Here is a 26,624-nt window from a genome sequence, read left to right on the forward strand (position 1 = left end):
ACATGTGCACAGAACTGCACCCACACACACTTCTCTTTGACACTGTGTTTTGATCAGTCAGAGCTTTCAATGACCTTTAACCTTGCACTCAGCCTGAAAGCCCTCTTTCTATAAAAGCCTTATTCTTCTGATTCATGTCACGGAAACATCTAATGAGGCCTTGTGATCTGAGCTCCTTAATTTAGGAATTGCTTTATCAAAGTGTTTTTTAGACGCCCACAGTATAGCAGGCTTCTTTAGTAGTTTCAATATGTGATTAAGATTTGATGTATTGCAGAAGTGTAAGAGCTTGTCACATGTAGATGAAAAGACTCAGTTTATGGTTGCCAAATATTGCATCCCTTCTTTTACCTTCTCTATAGAGATAATGAAAGTCTAAAAAGACATTTGTGATGCCTACATTGTCTCGTCTATGGGCTCTCTCTCTCTCTCTCTCTGCACTGTAAATGGAATGTAACCTTATAGCTGTGTTTTCTAATTTTAGTTTCATTGACGACTATGAAACTGCAGCCTATCTGGAGTGCAGATATGCACATCTATCTGAGGAGACCTATAATATGTGTCCAGTTTTAAGCCAGTTTACTTAGGAAACATGTTTGAACCTTTGGTCTCATTCAAGTAAGAGAAGCGCATGAATGTTTCAAATACAAATAAGTTGATTGAATGTTCTGAACTCACAGTCCATCAAGTCTAGTTTTCCACCAAAGAATGACAGATAGAAACAAACAAGAAATTAATAATATAAAAGACACTATGCTATAAACAGATGAGTTGGAGTAGAAGGCAGAAAGAGCAGTTGAGTGGACACCAGAGGGAGACAGACGGATAGAAAGAAGTTGTCGTGAGTCGTGAGCCCTTGCAGTTTTCTTCCATGTGTAGAGGCAGTGATCTACATTCAGTCTGCAGAATTTCAATTATTTATTCTCCTTTCCCTTTCTCTCTCAGTTCCTCCTTCTCATTTTCAAACTAGTGTTTCCTTATAACTGGAATACAGTTTTTATGCAAAGATGATCAATGCCAGCGTTAGTATCAAGCTGGGTTTGTGTTAGCTGGTGCTGACAGGCTCAAGTCTACCAATAGTGTTTCAGCATTTCAAAGAATTATGGTAAAATCTGATATGTACACACATAGCTTACACATTTTCTGACATATCAGACCTCTTTTTGCTTTATCAGAAGCATGTCTCGTGCTTTCTCCTGTTCCGATGTTCCTGTCAGGCTAAAAATAACAGCGGCGGACTGAAAGACCGCTTCTCAATGGCATGTTCTCCTTCCCTCCCGCCTTTCTGCCTCCTTGGAGTCAGTCCGCTGTTGTATGCATAAAGATGGGCCACAGACAGGCAATGCTGTCTAACTGCATACCCCAATGCCAGTTTAGAGGAGAAATGGAGAATGTAGTTTTCTAAGAGGGCTGCAGAGTGTCTTGAGAACAGGCATCATAGACCACTGAATCTACTGTATAATGCAGTGTTTAGCGTATATGTCAGTGTTATGTGCTCAAATATTTTTCTTCTCTTGTCTATTCAGCAGAATCGGACAAATTATAAACCACAAATGTAAAGTGGCTATGTATTATGTGTACTGGCTGGATTATAGTATTGTTATTTCTTGGCAGTTCATGTTTACTCATTCTAACACTTTCTAATAACTTACATCGGATGTGTTTTCCTATTTGTGTATTTGCACAGATTGGCTTCAAGTTGAAAAGTATTTTAAGTAATGTGTTGGTTCACACAAAGCCATCCTTATTTATACTTTTAAGTGTTATTTAGGATTTAGGATTCCCAATTTACAGTACATGCAAACATAGTTGACATTGTTGTTCAACACTCACTGATTCTCCGGAAAGGAAAACTATGCATAAAGAGTCAGGGGTGTAAACTTTTGAACAGAACGAAGATGCGTGCATTTTTCTTATTTTGCCTATATATCATTTTTTTTTTCATTTAGTACTGCCCTCTAGAAGCTACAGAAGATACTTGCATGTTTCCCAGAAGACAAAATAAGTTCAATGTACTGTGGCCTGATCTTCAAATTCCTAAAGTTTTCACCCCCTGGCTCTTAATGCATCGTGTTTCCTTCTGAAGCGTCAGTGAGTGTTTGAACCTTCTGTAATAGTTGCATATGAGTCCCTCAGTTGTCCTCAGTGTGAAAAGATGGATCTCAAAATCATAGTCATGGAATAGATGGAAAGGGTTCAAATACACAAAAATGTTGAAAAAACAAAAAAAATTGTAGGACCTGAAGGATTTTTCAGAAGAACAGCAGGCAGTTTAACTGTTCAGGACAAACAAGGGTCTCATGAACAACTATCACAAAAACACACACACACACACACACACACACACACACACACACACACACACACACACACACACACACACACACACACACACACACAAAAACAGCTGTGGATAATTCAAGTAACAACACAGTATTAAGAACTTTTGAACAGGGTAATTTTTATAAATTCAACTATTATTTTCTTTTGTGAACTGTGTGTAAACATAGTTTATATGAAATATCTTGTTCAGGTCACAACATAAAAAAATAACATGCATTTTGTATGATCCCTCTTATGTTGATTAAAAAAAACAATTAACAGATTCTGCAAGGTGTATGTAAACTTTTGACTTCAACTCTACATATGTGATCTAATAGGGGTTCTGATAATTGAATAAAAATGTCTTTAAAGAAAAGTCTTTAAAAAGGTAAGAGACGTTAACGTTAAAAAAAAAGATGGGAGGATGTCTTTATGTAAATTATTTAGTATGGACGCATAGTTAGATGTACACACCTAAATACAAACATACAGTTTTAAAAGGCTACACAGTAAGCATGCAGTTTTCAGTTAAACATTGATTGGTTGATTGTGTTTTGTTTTGTTTTTTAAACGCACGTCACTTAATTGGATTATAAACCCTGGCTTCAATAGACACTTCAGCTCTTCTTCTCCCTTGGTTCACAGCATCACAACATGTTCCTGTTGGTCTCAACAGTGGGTATGATGGGATATGACTGGATGATAAGATTGTCCCGTCATCTTAGATCCTCTCTTCCATTTGGGAAGCAGGGAGTTAAATGTGTCATCCTAGATTCATTCACACAACTGTCACTGTCATCTCTGCCACTCACTTCCTCGCTCACCCTCTCTGTTTATAGGCATGATTGTAAAAGATATAAATATTGGATTGGCAAAGGATTCAGATATTTACAGCAGTCTTGAAAGCAACTAACCTCATACATCCATTAGACCATTTGGTCAAAAGTCATGGAAAATGCTGTCAGGTAATTTGTGTGCATCAGGGTGTTTCCTCAGAGGAGGCAAGGGAGGCAGTGTCTCCTCAAAATAAAAATATGTAACATTGTTCAACAGCAACACCAGCAGGTAAAGATACAGCGGGAGCCAGTGTCTCTCTCGCCTCCCCTGAGCCCACTGAGTTTTAACAGACCCCCTAAAGCGTGCCGTAAGTTTAGCGGGTGGTAATTGAGAATGAAAGGGGGCAAAGTCACATGAGAGGATATGATCGTGATATGATTGGATATGACTAGTTATGTTCAGCTGTGATTGGTTCATGCAATAAATCCCACCTCTTGTGTTCTTACCGCGTTCGCGAGTCAGTATGGATAAACAATGTTAATGCAAAGACTAATTAAAATAAGTAAACCGCTCACACACTTAGATATAACCACTTTGTTACATCAAAATAAGATTTGAAATGGCCTGAAAAAATTATCTTTGGGAGTTTTTAGTGAGTAATCAGCTTAGTGAAATTTAAAGGAGCAGTGTGTAATATTTAGGAGGATCTATTAACAAAAAATGCAATATAATATACACAGCTATGTTTTCAGAAGTGTATAAAGACCTTACGTAATGAACCGTTATGTTTTTATGATTATATTTTATTTATTTGTTTGTTTATTTAACAGGGACAATACACTAGACATTGTTACACACAGACAATCTACATACACCACCAGTTATCTACAAGTTATCTACGTAAACTTGGGGTTCCCTTTACGTGGAAATTGCGCCATCATATTTCATAGCCCTAAATAGGGCTGTGCAAATAATCGAGTGCGATAGAGTCGTAGTTTACTGACAAGCTATGCAATATCGCATTCAATATCGGAGATGTATCGCTTCGATAATGAACACGATATTGTGTAGCTTGTCAGTGAACTACGACTATGTGTTGTAAATGCCACTCCATCTGACAGCACATGATGGAGATTTACGACTAATCACAGACCTGGCATTACTGGCAAGATGTACATGGTAATCACATTAGATTATTTGCACAGCCCTAGTCCTAAATGGACAAACTGCTCTACAGAGCACGTTTCGTCATCATGTTGTTCTTGTCAATAAAACACTGCAACAATGATGAACAAGTAACAATAATATTCACAATACAACCAGTTTACTGAATAATTAAGTAAATATAATTTTTTAATTTACTAGTGGCTACTCTCTGCTGTCTCAGACAACTAAATATTTGTCCTTTGTCAGCCACCGTAGCTTCTCTCTGTGTGCAGTTCGCAATCTCACCGCTAGATGGCCCTAAAATTTACACAATGCATCTTTAAAGTAAATGTCTGTGCTTGTGACCAATATTTACCTAGATTGACTGATATGACCTGAAAAATGTAAAAAATAGTTACAAGTTAACTATAAAAAGAATAGCTGAAGGTAAGTTCCCAAATGAAATATATTGCTTAAATTGTTACTGCCTTGAGTTATTATTTTAACCCTCTTAAATGTAAAATGCTTAAAAACACTAACCTGAGATTCGTACATGGTTTTAAAGGGATAGTTCACCCAAAAATGAAAATGTAATGTTTATCTGCTTACCTCCAGGGCATCAAGATGTAGGTGACTTTGTTTCTTCAGTAGAACACAATGGAAGATTTTTAACGCAAACTGTTGCAGTCTGTTGGGCATCAAACCTTTGAAAGTAAAAAAAAAAAACTATGCACAGACAAATCCAAATTAAACCATGCGGCTTGTGACGATACATTGAGATCCTAAGATACGAAACGATCATTTTTTGCAAGAAACTGAACAGTATTTATATCATTTTTTACCTTTGATACAAAGCAGTGCCCAACTCAGCTCAGCATCCGGCGCATTACACGTGTACACGCTCTGGCGTAGTATACGCAAATGCGGGAAGGGGAAATCGGTGAAAAGTCAACAGTCCTGGATGAGTTTGCGTAAGCAAATGTAAACTTTTAGCTTTAAATCGGTTTGAACAACCAGGATAAGCTCAAGTAACTACCATTTTGAATAGCCGCTATACCCACAATCTCTGTGCGCTGTGTAAACAGTGAGTGTCGTATACATGCGACAGATCGCTTCCGGCATTTACGTATACAACGCCAGAGCATGTACACATTAAACGCCCGATGCTGAGCTAAGTTGGAAATTGCTGTGTATCAAAGGTAAAAAATTATATAAATGCTGTTCAGTTTCTCACAAAAAAAAAAACGATCGTTTCGTGTCTTAGGACATCAATATATCGTCACGAGCCGCAGGGTGTAAATTTGGATTTGTCTGTGCATGTTTTTTTGTTTTTTTTTTTACTTTCAAAGGTTTGGTGCCCATTCACTGCCATTATATTAGCTATACTAACAGACTACCACGGTTTGACTTAAAAATTTTCATTTTTGGGTGAACTATCCCTTTAATAAATAGAATATTAATTACATTTTTAATGTGCAAATCGAAAATATATATTTTTTTCTTGCTAGTGTAAGTAATGTGTGTGTGTGTGATGTGTTACTTACATAAAGGCAGAAATGTGTATTGAGAAGGGGCGCGACAACATTTCTGAAAATGAAAGTGTCACATGAAATTTGAAATGCCATCGAAGTCACATTACAGCATGAGACCTGTTTGCAAATTATAAGCGCACCGGTCTTGTTGTTTCAGCTAAGCAGTGTGTGTATATGTGCATGTTTGTGTTTGCCTTCCAGGCCTAATCTGGTGGTTTCATACCTCCTAATGTCTGGGTCTAAATGAGTGTAGTCATCCGTAATGTTGCAGCCCCACACTGCTCAGCTGCTACTGCCGCAGACGAGGCTACAAAACCCAGTCGTTAACACACTCTCACTCATCCACATTCACAATCACAAAGTTGTAGTCTAGAGAAATCTGGATCTCTTTACCTGTCTAGCTTTACATACTTATTTGTTTAAAGTCTGAGGTGTTTGAGCTTCAGAAAGTATAAAAGATGTCCATATAATTTCTGGAGTCATATGACACCTTTGTTTGGATGGAAAAGAGCAACCAGTAAAAACCTTCAAAATCCTCTTTTTATGTTCCGCAGAAGAAAGATGCAGGTCTGTAACGACATGAGGGTAAAAGATGACAGATATATACTGTGTATTTTTTCTTTCCCGTTAGAATTTTTCAGAATTACTTTTTTTTATCTCTGTTGATATGTACAGTATGTCCTTGTACAATGTAGCAGAGGTGTATAGTCAGTTGTTTTATTGGTATTTCTTGCGTCTCAGTCTAGCATTGCACTTCACTACCCGCTCATGTTTTTCCTCTTTCTCTCTGGTTCTGTATCTTGTGTTCTAGTAGTGAATTATTCATTTTCTGTGGCTGGGTGGTATGTGTGTGTGATGCTGACTTGGGAGAAATCTATTTTGGGTGCGGAGTGAGGAAAAAAGATGTGGTGGTTTGAATTTTCACGCTGGTGCTCGTGTCACGTGCTGCTGCTGCTAATGCTGTTGCCACTGCTACACACCTTTACCTACTACCTTCTCTCTAGTCTAGTAGAAACACACGCAAACACATATCACTGATACCAACACCGTCTACAATGCTGCTGTTTTACTATTTCTAGCACACAGAGAGGCATAAATAGTATTAGACTATTAGAGACAGGACCATTCTATTCTCTGCACACTGCTGTAGCTTTATAGCTCAAACTCGACTAAAATACATTATTATATTATATTATGTGTATGCACTACTGTTGTGGTCAGTAAGATTTTTATGGTTTTCGAAGATGTCTCTTATGCTCAAAGGCTGCATTTATTTAATCAGAAATAATGATGTGAGAAATTAATGCATTATTATTACAATTTTAAATAATTGTTTTCTATTCTAAGATATCCTAAAGTTGTATTTACTTTCTAATGGCAAATCTGAATTTTCAGCAGTCATTGCACAGGTATTCAGTGTCACATGATCCTTCATAAATAATTGTTATATGCTGATTTGCTGCTCAAAAAAACATTTGATACTATCATCACTGCTGAAAACAGTTGTGCTGCTTAATATTTTTGTGGAAACTGTGATCTATTTTCTCCCAGGATTCTTTAATGTATAGGAAGTTCAAAAGAACAGCATTTATTTGAAATAAAAATATTTTGTACCGTTATTAAATGCATCTTTGCTGAATAGAAGTGTGTATATATAAAAAAAGTACTGACCCTACATTTTTAAAAAGTAGTGTAAAATATTCTCTCTCGCTCATAAATGAACATGTTTAAGTGATTATAAGTAGGATGATACAGGAATTAAGTGGAATGCTCCACATAGTACTTCCTATAAAGCTAATTAGCCTACTGCACTTTTCAGTCACACGTTTGTGCTGCTCAAACACACACGCACACAAACGGTATCTGTGTTAATCCTGTCCTAACATTCTAATTTATGAGCACTAAGGGTAAATGAGCGATTAGAGTGAAGGAAAGAGATGGAGAGAGTGTTAGCGCTTGTAACTACAGACCTATCTTTCATAGCTGCATTAAGAGAGGGAAAAGCGCCGCTGTTTCTAGTTAATAAATTATTCAGGTTGCAGCGCCAGAATGCAAGAGATAGAATTAGAAAAGCAAACAGCCTGGGACCTTACAGCCAGATGAGGAAATCAATACATATTTACATTTCACTGGCTGGGCTTCTCAGGTCGCTCTGTAGAGTGCTTCGCCGTCTACTACTGCTAATTACCACACCAGTGATTCTCACACACATACACTCACTGACTGACTGACATGCCCACTGAGTCACTCATGTACTGTATTAGTGGATTAGTGTGTAGTGTGTGTCCCGATTGCTTCGACTCATTCTGCTTCTGTGTGTCCTAAAGTCTGATATGCCTTGTCAGCCATTTTGATACCGCTACTTGTATAGGATTTCGTAGATTGCAACTCTTCAATAAAAGCAATTAATGGTGGGGAATACTTGATGAGCCAAATCTGACTTACTGTAAATGTTTTGCGCTGAGTGCAAGGGAACATCTCTGGAATTCTGAAAGTATCTTTTTAAAGGGGTAGTTCACCCAGAAATTAAAATACTGTCATTAATTACTCACCCTCATGTTGTTCCAAACTCGAAAGACCGTAAGACGCAACTGACATGTTCAAGGCCCAGAAAGGACATCATTAAAATAGTCCATGTGATATCAGTGGTTTATTCAACAATTTCTTCTCTTTTGTGTCAGTCTTCGATGTACATTCACAAGGGTATCACAACACATACAGTATGCGTATAGTGCTGCTGACGCAGGAGAACCCAGATGCATTGCACCTTGTTTACAAGTAGAAGAATATGCATGCTGTACATAAAACAATCTTCGTAAACATGTCTGAAGATTTCAACAGAAAGGGTGGTTTGGAATATGCCTTACTTATTTTATCCAGGATGCACTTCAGAATGCCAGCTCCTGCATCAGCAGCACCACACAAATATTTTGTGTTATTCTCGTAAATGCGTGATGAAAACTGACACGAAAGAGAAGAAATTGTTGAATAAAGTTGTTATTTTTCTCTGCACACAAAGTATTCTTGTTGTTTCCTAACATTATGGTTGAACCAGTGATTTCACATGGATTATTATAATGATGTCCTTACTACCTTTCAGGGCCTTGAGCGTGGTAATTATCAGTGGTGTCAAAAGTATTCACATTCATTACTCAAGTAGAAGTATAGATACTAAGATTTAAAAAGACTTTTGTAGAAGTTGAAGTATCAACTCAAGCTTTTTACTCAAGTAAAAGTATAAAAGTACTGGTTTCAAAACTACTTAAAGTAAAAAAGTAAAAGTAATGTAAGGGGAAAAAAATGCCATTAAGGACCAAAGCTTAGGCCGCGCCACAGGGGCCTATTGTGCACTACCCCACCTCCCCAAAAAACATTTCTAAAGGCCATAGTGACTATGTTATATTAAAATGTTAATGTTGAAAAATTTGGAATGCACTAGGCTACCTGTTTTAGCTGCATATTTGCCCATTGAAAATAAACGCATTTTATTACAATGCAAATAGGCTACATTAAAGAACCATAAATGTGTACTACTGAGCATTAACGTGTTTCATGGAGCGGAAGATATGATGATTAGTTGCTGCCTATAAGTATTGTTATCGCAACATTGTCAATCGCGTTGTCAATCGCAAACTATTATTTATTCAAACGTCTTTCTATCAAACTACCTACTATAGCTTCATTTGCAGAGGATGAAGAGAAAGCACCCGTTTGATAAATAAGCAAGTAGTCGAGAAATAATAACTTGTAAGAAATCATCTTTTTTGAGTAATGACCCGAACACTGGCTATATCCTTGCTGGAGTGCAGGGCCTTTATTTAAAGTAAATAAATGAATGAATAAAACAGGACAGAATCAAATAATGTTAGATACTGAATTCAAATGCGACTTTTATTAATAATTTATAAAATTAATAATGCATTTTTGTCATATAAAAATGCATGCAGTAAAGCATTGATTTTGAGCTAGAATGCAGGACTTTTATTGCTAAGAAATTCTGTAAAAATTACTTACTTTTGTAGAACACAAAAGATATTTTGTAGAATGTAACCAAACATATTTGTTTACCCTTGATTTCTACTCTATAGACACAATTTTTGAATTTCTCAAAGTATCTTCCTTTATGTTCCACAGAAGAAAGAAGTTCATACAGGATTGAAATTACATGATGTTGAGTAAATAATGAAAATGTTTATTTTTGGGTGAACTGTCCCTTTAAGAACTTTAATATGTATAGTAAACACCTCATTTATATAAGGCACTGATATTTATCTTTAATCAGGCTCTTACTGAATTAACATTTTACTCCAATTAAAATGAATTACAACTTAATATTTAAAAAGAAAGAAATTATTGCTTAAAATCCAGATATTAACTGACTAGTATTAGTAAGATGTCGTCACAAGAATAAATTTACAATGGTTGTTTTTTTTTAATAATTCATAATAATAAACTATGAAATTTTTAATAAAAAAATGACAGTAATTATGTATTGACGTTTATCACTTTACCTCCTCATGCAGCTGTTTTCAGCAGCCCAGCAGAACCTACAGAACCTTTAATGTTCTCATATCACACAACTGCCAAACACAATTCTGTGTTAAATCTAAATGCGTCAAGCAACTTGAACTTGCGCTATTTATCACTTTGCATCGCGCTGTGCGGGTGACTGATTCCGCCACGTCACACTTTTGGACTATTTGCAGTTTCGAATGTCATTTAAAATAGCGCATACAGGCCTGATAGTGGAAAAAATTCCTGAGCCTGAACTTTTTTTTCCCTTGCCCCCCGAGGTGAGTGGGGTGGAGGTACTATGTATGCGACGCACTTTTAACACATAACTTGTTGGTTCAGTTCAGTCAGATAAAGGTTTTTTTTTTTTTTTTACAAAAAAAGCTTATAGATTGGCATTTCAGCCTTTATCCCATTAAAATGAATAAATCAAGTATATAATGCATAACATTTATTTAAAACAATGTCCTAATTGTTTAGATTTTTAGAAAGCACATTAACTTCTTTCACATTTACAACTCTGTGTTTGCATAAAAAACATTGGTCGAGATTTGCAATAATCTGACCAAAAACAGCTAAAAATTTGGACGTGCAAATTAATTCTATGTCACGAGGGGGCGCTTTAGGAGCGCTGAAATATTACGGTTTCCCTAAGAATGGCTGAAAGCAAAGCAGCATTAACGCTGTTTTATCAGTCATGAAATGAAAATGCCAACGACACGTTTCTGAGGACAGTCGCTTCCCTTCAGATACATTCATATAAAGACAACAGTGCCGCGTTTTGACTTTGAAAGTGCAGTGAGCATATTTATTCAATGAAATCATTGCCTCTTAAAGTTTAATCCAGCTCTATCGCGATTCTCGTCTTTCCGTCCCCAACTGTAAGACCTCTTAAAATAATTAATCCTCTTCTTTTACTATTTAAAATATTTACCACTTTTTATGGCCTTAAATTTGATACAACTAAATTGAGTTTTAAGGACCCCATGAGCCCTCTACTTCAGGATAGCCGTCGGGCAGCCGGTCAAATAATGTTGGTAGCCCGACTGGAAAACCCAATAGCTCCGGGACGTCGGGCTAGCGATTTTGCGAGCCCTGTAAATATGCCTTTATCGAAATCCTTAATGTCTTCCCCTGGCTTCATAAACACATCCATGAATTACGGTTTGAGTTGCCAGTAGGAGACAATTGTACAGTATGGGAGCTAAAAACACCTTCGCGCATGGAGCATTGCCTTAACCTGTATCAATCTATTTGACAAAGACACAAGGCCCGCCCCTTCCCTACTTCTGATTGGCTCATCGGCTAGAATGTGACTTGTTTGAGTCGTTGAGCGTCAAGCTGCTCTCTGACCTGCACATCTCAGAGAAATGACAGATCAATATCCGCGAACCTGATTTTTTTTTCCCCCGCAGCCACAGTACGCCGGAAATCCGGCGTGGTGCCGGAACGCTATCACCCCTGCGCATAATGTGCGGGAGGTCTGCCTCTCTTCGGCGATCGGGCCACCGGGAATGTCCCGGTTCTCCCCGATGGCCAGGAGTGTGACGTGATTTGTGTCATGTCACGTGCAGGTGTGATGGATCGTGTACAAACCAATAGGGTGTCGGAATGGTATATGTTTATACTTCTCATCCAACCACAACCAAATTCACTCTATGTGGATGGCGCAATTTATCTGGATAGTTTTTTTTTTTGAACGATGACATGAATGAAAACTAGCCGAAAAGAAATAGGAGTAACGAGTCTATTTTTAAAATGTAAGGAGTAGAAAGTACAGATAATTGCGTGAAAATGTAAGGAGTAGAAGTAAAAAGTCGTCTGAAAAATAATTACTCCAGTAAAGTATAGATACTCAAAATTTCTACTTAAGTAAGGTAACGAAGTATTTGTACTTCGTTACTTGACACCTCTGGTAATTATGTTGCTATCTATGCAGGGTCAGAAAGCTCTCCGATTTCGTAAAAAATATCTTAATTTACTCTTAGTGTGTCTTAACTCGATATGGTGAAATGACAGATTTCGCTCTGAGAACATGTACTGGACTTTTCCAGTCATTTAGTCTGCTTAAACCCAACCCTGGAAACTCATGTTCATCTAGGGCTAGACGATAAATCGAACGATATTGTGAGGCGCGTTTAGTCAATGAAGCCGGTACTTTGATTAGTAGTAAATCTCCATCACGTGCGTTCCGCTCAGGTTCCGCTGGAGCGGCAACGTAAATCTCTGACAAGCTACGCCAAATCGCGCTCAAAATCGAATGCGAATCCAATGCGATTTTGAGCGCGATTTGGCGTAGCTTGTCAGAGATTTAGAATGCGTATCCTGACTGTCAGCCTAAAAAGTAGGGTGAGGACTTGGTTCTGTTCATTGGCTGTTGATTGGGTGGAGGCAGAGCTGAATGTGAGTTTGCAGTCAGTTGTAAGAATGGTGCAGAGTTTAATGGAATCAATGGAAATGATTGGAGAAGTCTGGCATACATCACCAGAGAGAATTAATTTTCTTGCAAGATCCAATTTAATCAAAAATACTAACAGATCAATAATTTACAAAAAAGATCAATCACTTGCAGTTGAAAAATTCATGAATAGTTAGATTTTGTTTTCATGGCGACTTATATTTTCGCAACTTTAGTTTACCAGCCCTTTTAAAGGGTTAGTTCACTCAAAAATTAAAATTACCCTGATTTACTCACCCTCAAGGCATCCTAGGTGTATATGACTTTCTTCTTTCAGACAAATTCAAACGAAGGAACATTTAAAAATTATTTTGGCTCTTCCAAGCTTTATAATGGCAGTGGGCGGGTGTTTCTGTTTAACAGTCCAAAACAAGTCCTATAAAGTTCATCCATTCATCATAAAAACTGCTCCACACGGCTGTGTTTGTAAGAAAAATATCCATATTTAAAAAAGTAATAATCATTTTTCTTGCTTGCCCTGGCTATCATACGTGTAAGCCGTTCCAGGCGGATGACATAGGACCTTCGTCCAGAGCAGCTTCCGTGTACGACAGTTAGCACAAACTAGAGAAAAGTGATTAATAAGTTTTAAATATGGATATTTTTATTACAAAAACTCATCAATTTGCTACGGGGGGCCTTTATTCACCCCTTCGGAGCTGTGTGGAGCACTTTTTGTTATGGATGGATGCACTTTATTGGACTTCTTTTGGACTGTTGAACAGAAACACCCGCTCACTGTGATTATAAAGCTTGGAAGAGCCAGGATAATTTTTAATGTAACTCTGATTGGATTCGTCTGAAAAAAGAAAGTCATATACACCTAGAATGCCTTGAGGGTGAGTAAATCATGGGCTAATTTCCATTTTTAGGTAAACTAACCCGTTAAAACTGTTCAAAGCTCAAAATCTCTGTCTCTCTTGTCTAATGCCTCCTTGTGCTTGCCCTCTACCTTCATCTGCATCTTTCTGTCTTTTGGTCCCTTTGCAGATTATATTCTTTTCCTTCACTCCGTCTTCTTGTCTCAACTTGTCTCTCCATCTCTCTCTATCCATCTCTCTGTGGAGCGTTGTGTCAGGCAGCCGTGCTGACGGTGCAGACTGCACTCGGCTGAATGAAGATGGGCTGATGGAGGGAGATGATGAATGCACAGGTTCAGTGGGAGAGGTAGAGCGAGGGACCAGTTGACTAAGGGAAGGGGGCAGAGAGAGATGAAGGGATGGAGAATGAGAGATTGACGTGATGCATAGGGTGCCGGAAGAGTGGGAGAACATCAGATTCACAAGGCAAAGGACTTTTGAAGGACACTTGGTGTGTGTCTTTGTGTGTGTGTTTACACTACTGTTTTTAAAGTTTGGGCTCAGTAAGATTTAAATGTTTTTGAAAGCATCATATGTTCACCAAAGCTGAATTTATTTGTTCAATACAGTAAAAAAAAACATGTGTGAAATATTATTACAATTTAAATGTGTTTTCCATTTAAATATATTTTTAAAAGAAAGTTATTTCTGTGATGGCAAAGCTGAATTTTCAGCATTACTCCGCCTTCAGTGTCACATGATCCTCCAGAAGTTTTTTCTTTTTTTTTTTTTCTCCCAGGGTGATGAATAGAAAGTTCAAAATACACTATTTATTTGAAATAGAAATATTTTGTTACAATATAAATGTCTCCACAGTTTAATGCATCCTTGGTAAATATAAGTGTTAATTTCTGTCAAAAAAATTTAAAAATTGGACTCCAAACTTTGTACAGTAGTGTATTTCTAGAGAAAATGATTGAAACTACTGTTAGTCTGATGCTTGACTACTATCTACTGCCTACATACACAGATTTTAAAGTAGTTTAAAATCATTTTTATTAAAAATTTGTCTTTTAAAGAGACATTGGATGCTAAATTCACTTTTACATGTCCTAGCAGTGTGCAGACTCAACCACCCTACAATGATAAAAATCCATTCTCTACAATTTTTTTTAATCCCCAAAAAACCTAAACAGTCTTAATTATCAAGCCTTTTTGATTTTCTGAGCAGTATGACATCATACTGCTCAGGCCCCGCCCACAAGTTCTGACGGACTGTCCCGTTTTAGCATATCTTCACCATCAGCCAGTCCACCATTTTCTCTGCGCTTGAGCAGCTGTAGCGACAACATCTGGTAAGCAATGCAGATGTTTTGTAGTTGGATGTAAAAGTGAACATAAGAGTCTTCATTTTCTCCCACCACTGAGGACTCGGGGCGGGGCAAGCAGTAGCTCATTATCATTTAAAGAGACATGCACTGAAATGTGTCGCTGTAAACAGAGCTGTTTTTGACAAGGTAAAAAGGGTTTTGTTTTACATGACTATTGAGGACTATTGAGACTATTGTCCCCTTCAAATTATAAATCTCTTTAAAATATTGAAAAGTATATTTATGATCAACAGGTTTTATTTTGCTTCATCTGGGAAACATTCACTGCTGCTGTAGAATTCTGTGAAAATGAGGCATCTTAGGAGGCAGCAGAATAACCTACCATGTAAGGACCCCTGCATTATGAGATTTTTCGTCATGACCTTCTGTACCAGCTGTCACCTCACACCTAACAGGAATGACCTCTCAGAGCATCCAGATAGCGTTCACAAGCCCAGCGCCACTGACGCTGCTTTACACACACGCACACAGGCAGAGAAAGGGCAGTTTCTCCCTTCCTTTGTCTCCCGCTTTCTTTTATCTCAGTGGCATTGCTATATATAGTGTTGTGCAGAGGGAGGAAGGTGGGTTCATAATTAAAGTTTTCTGGCTGAGCACATCATAGCATTGTCTCATATTCATCCTGTCTTTAAATGGGCGCCTTTTTCACAATGCAAGAGAGTGTGAGCAGGACGGGTCTTCAAAGCAGCAAAACACACGCTTCGGCCACATCACACTCTGCGGCCATATCACACACACGGGATGTCCATTCATCCACCCTACTAGAGACAGGGGAAGAGTGCGCCACTTTTGCTTTCATCATACCATCCCGGTGGGTGCAAAAGCACACACTCATGCACACAAACAGTAGTATTTAAATTAGACACTAGAATGATCACACACAACAACACTGATATTATTACGCATGCATGTGGAAGAACATGCACACACACTCGGAGCAGAGGCCAAGCAGGCTAATTAAAAGGCACCGAGGGTGTTAATGTGTTGTAATGCTGGACGGACTGCCGGGTATTAGAGGAGCCGGAGTCTTTACTGTACAGAGCCTTTGAAAGCCTGCCAGATCTCTCCTTCTCTTTCTGCCTCGACAGATATTTCAGCTTATGCCACACTAAAATGAATCATTCTTCCTTTTTTCTCCGTAACGCCTCATGCTCTTTTACACATTACAACCTGTTCACTCTGATGGTGGTTTTTATCTCTGGAGGTCAGCAAGCCATGGTTATGTCGGTTGTGTCATTCAAAATGGAATCAAGAATGCCTTTTAAATTCCTAAATTTGAATTGAGGTAGCAAATGGGATGTAAAATTTAACTGTATGTAAGGGAGGACAATTTAAATCAAAATAAATTTGTATAACTCTAAATTTTCATTTGTTGAAATGAACTTTAAATGTTGGCTTGAGGAAGACGTTTAAAAAATCTAAAGATTTATCCAACTTTTTTCTCAACGCAGAAGTAAGTCATTATCCACTATAGGATAATGATGAGACGAATAACACCATGCAGTAAATAGTAAAGCTGTTTGCTATACAAACCAGTATGTTACATTTAAAAAATATGGTAAGACACCAATTTGCAATATCAAGTAGCAAAACTAGCTGTTTTGTACAGCTAAAAATAGCTGAACACTGACGAGACTGGAAGCCAGACCCATACAATTTACAAATGGCCCACTCTTACGGGAAGAAAAAGGTGGATAGCTTGGATTTTATGTGGACCATGTTGAAAGAACACTTCATTTCCCAGAATGCATTGCCTGCATTGAAGTTCTTCTCGATTGTATTTCAGTAATTTCATGATTTCAGGAAAAATAGACCATTTAGTTAGGTTGTTTTTATATTGAATGGATTATCATTTTAATTGACATTTCTCTCTTTTGCACTGAGCACACTACAGAGCATTCTGAGATTGCGTTATGTACTCATGCAGCAAACATGATATTCTGCTTCTAGTTTAAAACGAGTATCTTAGGAAGTGGCAAAATTAGGTTGCCTACTTTTTGGATAAAGCCCTTGCATTAGGAGCGAGTCGATGCCTTCAAAATACAAATGAAGATATTTTTAATGAAATCTGACAGCTTTCTGACCCTGCATAGACAGCAATGCAACTGACATGTTTAAGGCCCAGAAAGGTAGTAAGGACATCATTAAAATAGTCCATGTGACATCAGTGGTTCAACTGTAATTTTATAAAGCTACAAGAATCAGTTTTGTGCACAAAAAAAGTAACAAAATAAAAAAACAATGCATTTAACAATTGCTTCTCTTCTGTGTCAGACTCGTTCACCAGAGTACAAAGCCAGCATAAGGGCTAATATTGATAACTAAAACTAAAACTTAAATTTCTTAAAATAAAATAAATGTTTTTAAAGTATAAAAAAACAGCTGATTACTAAAATGGCTCAAATTAAAATCGACATAAAAATAATAAAATTATGTAGAAATTAAAAAATGTAATTAAAATGACAAAAACAACAAATTTACTGAAATGTTCAATATAAAAATTTAAATGCAATATTATTATTATAAACTATAATAGTAATGTCTATTCTACAGAGAATCATCTGTGCATGGTTTTATTTAATTATTTGGCCAATTTTTATTCAAGACAAGTTCTTTCTGGTGATGTATGTTGGACTTATCCAATAATTTAGTCTGCTTAAACCCCATCCCTCCATCCAACTAACAACTGTCGCATACAATCAAGTCCCTGCCCTGCCTTTATTTTTCCTTTTTTGATACACTCTAAACAAAATGGTGCTAAATAGTACTAAAAGTGGTTCATTGGCTTGTAATAATAGGGGAACCACCTTAAGTGCTACATAACACCTATCTTTAAAGGTGCTATACAGCAACTTTGTCAAATAGTGCTATGTAGAACCATAAGAGTAACCCCATTCTCCTCCTTAGATTTTAGATTTGTTACTCCACTCTCATATGTTTGCTATGATGGGAATGTACTAAAATGGCAAAAGCTGTTTGAATCACTTTCATGTGGGGGCCCCGGAATATTTCCTTATAGGAAGGCCTTTAGGGCAAAAAGGGTGAAAACCACTCTATCTTCAGAAAATACACTTTATTTTAATGTTGTTTTTAATCCTTTGCCCAACTAAACTGAGAGACTAAGAAAGAGCTAGAGAACCTTTAAATAACTGTCCACCTTATTCTTCAACGTGGAAGTAAGTTTATGTCCGAGACTTCTGGTTCATTAGCAGCTATAGGGAAATAACGAGAAAAATATGCGCAGAAACAGTAAAATAGTTTGCATTACAAACCACTGTGCTCATAATTAAGATAATATGGTAAGACACAGCTATTTTCAATATCAAGCAGCAAAAGGAGCTGTTTTGTAAAGCTAAAAATAGCTGGACGCAGATGAGACCAGAAGCCAGACCCATACAATTTACAAATGGCTCTTACGGGAAAAATAAGGTGGATACAGGGGCTTAACAGGGTTCTTTGTATGGCAGTGGTGTTATATTGCACCTCAACCACCCCAAAAAACTGCTGAAGAACCTTTTTGTGTGTGTGTGTATAATCTATTTCACTTACATTACAAAATAAACGGTCTATTTCTACTTCTGTTACCTTGCGATTAAAAAAAAAAAAAAAGGTCTGCATATCTTGCTGGGTTTTGTAACAGAGCTTGTGTGTGTGTGTGTATCAGTTCTGATAGCCAAATCCTACCCACCCTTAAGTTCTTGTGTATAGTGAGCCAAAGAGGCATGTCACTTTGAATCACACAGCAGGCTCTAACCTTCTAAGCGCGTGCTGGCTCTCAACACACATGCATGCATACACAAATTGGCCTGCAGTAAATATGAGCGGCGACTGATGAGGTCATTTAAAGCATACAGAATCTGCCTGACTCATACTCATCCACAGCATCTATTACTTCAGCATGAATACCAGTTTATTCGCCACAGGCTCAACCAGCCAAACAAGGAGATGGTGCAAGATGTTGTTTGGCCCATGCAGGGTGAGCATGATGCTATGCTCGCTTTGTGAAGCATTTTCTCTGAGAGGCTGGACTTGATTCTCAGTTGACCTCTGCAAAACCACTGCTGCATTTTACCTTGACCTGTATTTAGCGCAAGGGGCTTAATGTGATTTTGCCAAGTAATCAGGTTAGGGCGATTGTTTGAATGTCTGCCCTCTCAGTATCAGATGTATTGATTCTTCACTGAAGTTTAGAGAGCCAGTACAGTTGCTCATAAGAAGAGTCTGTAAGTTGTTTAGCTTTTTTTAAAATAAAGGAATTCAATCTTAAAAATAAGACTATGAAACATTTTTGGTACTCCATATTTAGTACTGCTCTTTAGAAGCTGCAAAAATATTCACATAAATACAAAATAGTAATTGAATACACAAATATGATAGTTTTCCTATTTGCATTTATCATTTACTATTATATTTTAAAATATAAAGTTATATTTATTATTATAGTAAGGTAAAAAAAAATATTTATGTCTCAGTTTTAATCAATTGTAATTTTTATGAAACGATATTGAAAAATCGATTAGTCTAGCCTGTTTACGGTTCATGAATGGAACAAGTAGCGTGTCTCCCATCCAATAAATTGCAATAAGCTTTGTACTTCATTCAAATACGTTTCAAATTTGGTTTATTTTATTACATTATTCAAACAATAAATGCAATTTTGGCACTGTTTAATGTGGAGTGACCGATCGCTGTAGCACCTCAGTTAAAGAGAAGCATCAGCACAAAATGCACGTGAACCGATCATCTCCTTCTCTTTAATACCAGTTACAGCACAAAATAAACATTAATCAACATCCAAAGGTATGTTAAATAAAAAAAGAGTGCAACTTACCGAAATCTGTATCCTGTCTCATAATCACTTAGTCACTGTTTCATCTCTGGAAAGACGTCAGTATAACAATATTACATTACTTCACATTTACCTCAGAAAAAAACATATTCAGTGATACCGGTACTGGAAAATTACTAGTGTATATATTTTATTTCAGTCGGTTCAATACTATCATTTTAAAGGACCACTGAAGTGCCTTGAAACATGCAGCGTTATTCTATGTGGGGACATAAATTTAACTGAAACTGGTAAACAGGGCGGGACATATCATATCAGCTGCAGCTTCAACATCTATTTATACTGTTGGGGGCAGGATGCTACAGACTCTAGAGAGCATTTGATTGGACAGAAAGTTTGATGAGAAGCTGAAGTGCAGCGTGATGTCATCAAAATCGTTGATTCATATTTGCGGAAGTGAGAGACTGTACGTTTTGAATGCTCATATTATGTAAACGCAAATTTTGTCATTGTTTAAAGCACACTAGCTTATAGATAACTTTAAGGCTAACATATTCATACTAAAAGCCAATCAAAAACTTTAATTTTGACTTCATGGGGTCTTTAATCAATTCAGTGTTTTATATGCTGCTGTTCCAAAGTTCACCTGTATTGGTGCTTCCCAAATTGCTGCAAAACGGTAAACGTGACAACAGAACGACGCGATGGATCATCAAACAGATGAAACTCCTGGTGCGTTCAAGTCATATCGGATATATTTGTGAGTTGAACGCACAAAGTCATTATTACGAGTGGAAAACTCGAAATTTTCTTTAAGCCCGAGTTTTCGAGTTGGGGGTGTGTCAGTGAAAAAATGTGTCTGGTGCAATGGACTTAGCCAAAGACAGATATGCAGCGTCTGTATTGATGGTAAATGGATTTAAATGAATAAAATGATTATTTTTTGTAAAATGTACAATAAAACTATATAAGTTATATATACAAAATATTATATTATTGTATAATTACTATAGAATATATAATAATGCAGTTTACATCACCTTCATAAACTGAGTAAAAACAGAATATTCTTTATTCGTCAGAAAAAGTAAATCGCCACCAAAGTGACTTGAACACATCTGACGTCGTAATGACTTGAATGCAGCATCCTCTTAAGCCGGGCATACACTGTACGATTTTTGACCCTTTTTGCCACGATTTTTCACTCGTGCGAGAATTTCTTGGATCGGGCCGATTTTCAGCTGACTCGTGCGTCTCACATCGTGTAGTATACACAGGGTAACGAGAAGCGATTACCCTCTCACGATCGACAATCGTATGGTCGGATGAAAATCAAACTGGTTTGAAATTCTGGTCGGCCCTCCTGAGTGTATCGCACCGTTGAAGCAATGCTACGAGCGTCTACGACCTGATTACCCCAAAACTCTGGCACTGCGCCTGTGCAAACACGAAAGTGAAAGTGAAGGAAGTAGTGATGGGAAGTTCGGATCATTTTACCGACTCGGACCTTTGAGTCTCGTTCAGCAAAAAGAACGAATCTTTTTTCGAGTAATTTCGTTCATTTTAACAATAAATATAATTCAAATGTTAGCCTTTAACCTCCCTAACACATCTACTGCTGACACAAACGTTAATCACACTTCAAACAAAACAAAACAAAACAAAACAAAACTATAATGCTATAAGAAACAGAAAATATTAAATCATTGTTTGCCTGGGTCTTTAGTCTAGAGCCCTGCATTTGAGTCCGAGCCCGTCGGGGCCCGAATTTTTTTTTTTTTTGCCCCTAGGGCCGGGCTTCGGGCCAATTTTCACGTCATAACTTGCACATATATCGGGCGTGATTTCATGATTTCATGCGTGCGTCCCCGGAAGCGCCAGTGATTTCTCGCGCATAGCAGAGTATGAGCGGAGCGCGGAGTGGAGCGGTGTGATTTTGAATGGAGGAAGGAGCGGATTTTTTTAAAAGTCGGAGCGTCATGGTTTTCACTCTCTTCAAGAGCGCTCCACCACCGCTGTTTAGCTTGATAGAGATGGATCACTCAAATCAGAAATAATGTGATCTGTAGGTAAAATAACTGACGAAAACGTATTATTTTCATTACAAACTTTGCACTGGATAAAGCAGCAATACTCTTTTAATGCTGACAATTATTAGCTGTGGTCGGAACAAATATTGCACACTATGTTTGAAACTCTCCTGTTATTTTATTTTATTATATTTTATGAACAGGACTGTTACATTTCAAACATACTTAATTTGTTTTTTTTTTTTTTGTTTTTGTTTTTTGACGCGGAGCGGTGTTTCTGACATCAGTGAGAGAGGAGTGGAGCTGGATTATTAAATGCAAGGAGTGCGGGGGAAATTGTTGCCGCTCCACTGTGCTCACATACCGCAGAGAGATTTTCAGCCACGTGGTAAAGTTGTGTTTTTTAAGTTTTCTATATTATTATTTATTCTTTATATATTTGTTCAATATTCGTTTACTTTACCACTGCGACTTTGTATGTTCCGGTTTTGCGCAGCAGAACTGCCTGCCCTGTTTGAAATGCCTTTGTTCTGAGATGGTGATAATAAACTTTAAATCTAACATTTTGCTATATTGATGTTTGTTTTATATCTGTGAATTGCATTGTAGACTAGTCAAGTGTTGATTTGATATATGGTTAAATTGAGTAAACACACTGTGGACCACATACCGCTTGGATATCGATGTCACTTAAAAAACTAACTTACATTTAAAAAACAAACAAACAAACAAACAAAAAACTCCAAACTTTTCTCTAAATTGTTCTGATAAAAAAACCGAAACGAAAAAACATAAACTTTCTATTAAATACGAAATCTGGTCTATTTTAATGGCTGTAACAGTATAAGCTGTTTGGCGGAAAAAAAGACGGGCTTCGGGTCGGACTCGGGCCAAAATTTTTGATAAGCTGTCGGACACGGGCCGGGCTACAGCCTGTGCGTCTCGGACCAGGGCCGGGCTAGGGCTTAGATTTAAGTCTATGTCTACTTTAGTCTATGGTTCGCTCACCTCGCCTAACGACTCTAAAAACAGGTGAACTAATTCCAGTAATAGGATGTTGCGCATGCGCGACTGAACGAATCACTCCCCGAGACGACTCGTTTGTCCCGAGTCACATTAAAGATTCGTTCAAAATGAGCGAATCGTTCAAGAACGACCCATCACTAGAAGGAAGCAACATGTTCTGTTATTTCAAAAGTTCAATAAAAAAAATAATAATAAAAAAAGAACATTCTTCAGATACAAATAACATCATAAAAAAAAAAGATAAAAAAAGTCCATGCGCTTACACGAACTCACGGAAAGGCACGAGATCGAGCGCTTTTTGCTCTGGTGACCCTCATCATTCCTTGTCAGCATCCTACTACCGTGTTTTTGTTGTTCTTCTTCTGTTTCAAGTCCGACGTGCGATATTGGACGCACAGTGTGAGCGGTAAGATCGCATAAGAGCATCGGGTCGTACAGTGTGAGAACATAAATCGTGAGCTGCGAACTTTTACACCCTGCGATTCTGTCGTGCAGTTTGAGCTAGAGCCAAGAGCAACGATTGATAATATCGCACAGTGTATCCCAGGCTTTATGCCGAGTTCAGACTGCATGATTTTAGCCCCGATTTTGACTCGCCGACAGGTTTTGAGAAATCGCCGACAAATGCCCGAAATCACAGGCAAATCGGTGCTCGTTCACGCGAGTGACAATCACACAGTGTGAACTATCAAAGACGCGATCTGAGAGAATCGCCGACGTGTCGCCGACACCCGTGAGATATTTGGCATGCTAAATATCTGGACCTGTCGGCGATTCAAAATCATGGCGTGTGAAAGATGATCTGACTGAAAATCACATTGGCGATTACCTACAGCCAATGAGACAGCAACATCCAGGCCAGCGGTAAGGTGGGGGAGGAGTTACGAAGGTATAGACCACAATATCAACAAGCATAGCTTCGGCTTATTTTCTATTCGCTGCAAATGAGTGCACATGCAATTTGTATGACAAGCTTCTTGCGGGCTACCATTTTTTTATAATAATACCAGTCTCACGTGAGAACTTGCATGCCTGACCTCGTGTTGTCACTTCTCGCGTGTGTTTGGTTGTGAGACGCAGTTTGCGGACCGGGACAAAGTTGTCGGCGATTCTTCCTATTGTAAAGTCATGCAGTGTGAAACCCCCTGTCGCCGATCCATCGTGCAGCGTGAACACAGCAGCGACGGAATGCTACCCCAGATAGTCATGCAGTGTGAAAACATCTGTGACGCGATTGCTTTGAAAATCGTGCAGTCTGAGCTCGGCATAACGCGCTCGAAACAGTACAACAGTAGAAGTGAAATATGCCATTATTTTGCCTACAGATGATAAAGGTGAATGAGCTGACCTTACTGCACCTGTATGCAAGCATTTCTATAAATCATGACTGTTAGAATAACACTTTACAGTAAAGCAACTTTTGTTGTATTACAGGTATTACATTCTGGTGTACTGTACCTGTTCTTGTGTTATATCCAAAATAATCAATAATAAATCAAATCGAATCAGAAATCAAATTGCAAGCTTGTGAATCAGAATTGAATTGAATCGTGAAATTTGTGTCTCAACCCAGCTTTGATAATTATATTATTTATATTTTATGCTTTTTTTTTCCTTGAGTCTATGTGAACACTGTATAGCTTTATAAGCTTCATTCACAAATTATAAGCAAATTTTTTTATAATCCCTTTGCCAGCTATTCTCTAAGGGTGTGTCAACATGAGCAGCCATCTGTAAATTACATTCCTTGGCAAAACTGTTGTAGCATTCATGTTGTTTTAAACATTTTCCTTGACTTGGGATTTTCACTCCATTTGAGTACATGATCCTGGCTACCATCATCGCTAACTGCATCGTCCTGGCCCTGGAACAGCACCTTCCAGATGGGGACAAGACACCTATGTCTGAGCGCTTGGTGAGTTCTGTTTGTGCTGATCAATGTTTCTTTGTTTCTGTATATTGTAATACCAAAAGCCATGTAACTCAACAGAAAACCGAGGAACTAATCAGTCTCTGATGTATCATTCTTTTTTCAGAAATCCACTGTTTAATTCATGTTTACACACTCTTGTTTCTCTTTTGTCCATCCCTTTGTGTTTCTCTCTCACAGGAGGACACAGAACCATACTTCATCGGCATGTTCTGTTTCGAGTCAGGCATTAAGATTTTGGCTTTGGGCTTTGCCTTCCACAAGGGCTCATACCTACGCAATGGCTGGAATGTCATGGACTTTGTAGTGGTGCTTACTGGGTAAGTCGGAACAAACACATCTGCATGCGTGAACCACTTATTAGGAATAAATGATACAGTTAGTTATGTGCACAAGCCGTTTGTGTTGTTTTGACACCTGATTCACCAGTATGCTGTTCAAAGTTAAGCATCAATGTTCACGGTATGCGCAGATACCCATGACATTGTTTCAAAGCAGTCTGAATTGAGTTGGTATTTGGTACTATCAATATTCAAACACTGTTTCACTATGAGAGACTGATACTTTTGCCATCCCAGGTTGCACATGCAGTAATAGCATTAAAGGTATCGATCACCCAAAAATGAAAATTCTGTCATTAATTTCTGACCCTCATGTCGCTCCAAGCCCAAGTTCTTCATTAATTTTTGGAATTCAAATTAAGATATTGTTTGAAGAAATCCGACCCTGACTCTGCATAGACAGCAACACGGCTGACATATTCAAGAAAGGTAGCAAGAACATTGTTAAAATAGTCCATGTGACATCAGTGGCTCAAGCATAATGTTATGAAGCTTCGAGAATACTTTTTGTGCTTAACGAAAAAACAACAACTTTTTTTCAACAATTTCTTCTCTTTTCGCTATTCTTATAGCTTCATAACATTACGGTTAAACCACTGATGTCACATATGGACTATTTTTAATCATTTTATGTCCTTACTACCTTTCTGGGCCTTGAATGTGTCAGTTGTGTTGCTGTCTTTGCAGGGTCAAAAAGATTTTGGATTTAATCAAAAATATCTTAATTTGTGTTCCGAAGATGAACAAAGGTCTTACGGGTTTGAAACGACATGAGGGTGAGTAATTAATGACTGAATTTTAATTTTTGGGTGAACTATCCCTTTAATTGCATCAGGCAGATAGCATCTATAATGAGCCTAATTAGCATAGAAGGAGGTGTGTTTGTGCTGAAAACAATGACAGCAAGTTTTTTTAATTTAAATACACCTGATGCAGTGCTAAACCAGCACAGATAACGCCTGGTTAAACCTGGGTTACAGGTGGCTGGTGAAGAAGACTCAGGTGCAAAAGTGGTGCAACACTTTAGTGAATTTACCCCACAAGCTTTTTAATATTGCTGTGTTGGTGCTTTAAACACAGATAATGCATGCATGTCGCCGGCTGTTATTTTCTGTTTTAAAATGGGTGCCATTTTTTGTTTCATGAATTCTGCATGTGTTTGCGTCAACGTGTGTGTATGTGAGATGCAACCGCACGGCAAGTGATGTTGTGTTCTCCTGACCTAATGAGCTCATGGTGAGCCCAGATCAGAGCAGCACTGCGGATACAAGCGGTGAGGACATGCTACAAATGTCAACGGAGAGAGAGAGAGAAAGAGCAAGAGCAAGACAGAAAAAAGAGAAACAGACAAGAGGAAGGATGATGGGACAGCACAGGGCTGTAGACAATCATGACTTTTTTTGCAAAGGAGGAGGGAGGAGCATAAGAAAGTCTGAAGGTTAGACACACTTTGCCTAGATTGTTGTCCTCTTACTTCAATATCTTAGAGTCCGGTGGAAGTATCTTGACAGTTTCTATTTGTTGTAAGGAGTTTAGGTTTACACAGTGCCTATACCAAACATGGTGGAAG

At 37.9% G+C, this 26,624-nt stretch overlaps 1 protein-coding gene across 1 annotated transcript in view; it reads left to right on the forward strand.

Moving 5' to 3' along the window:
* Window positions 1–26,624, forward strand: part of cacna1aa (calcium channel, voltage-dependent, P/Q type, alpha 1A subunit, a) — a 137,578-nt gene that overhangs the window by 2,321 nt on the left and 108,633 nt on the right. Inside the window, exons 2-3 of the mRNA XM_073839715.1 lie at window positions 24,593–24,698; window positions 24,894–25,033. Coding sequence (XP_073695816.1) covers window positions 24,593–24,698; window positions 24,894–25,033 — 246 coding nt within the window. The remainder of the gene's footprint in view (window positions 1–24,592; window positions 24,699–24,893; window positions 25,034–26,624) is intronic.

The sequence above is a fragment of the Garra rufa genome, chromosome 1 (genome assembly GCF_049309525.1).
Source record: "Garra rufa chromosome 1, GarRuf1.0, whole genome shotgun sequence".
NCBI lineage: Eukaryota > Metazoa > Chordata > Actinopteri > Cypriniformes > Cyprinidae > Garra > Garra rufa.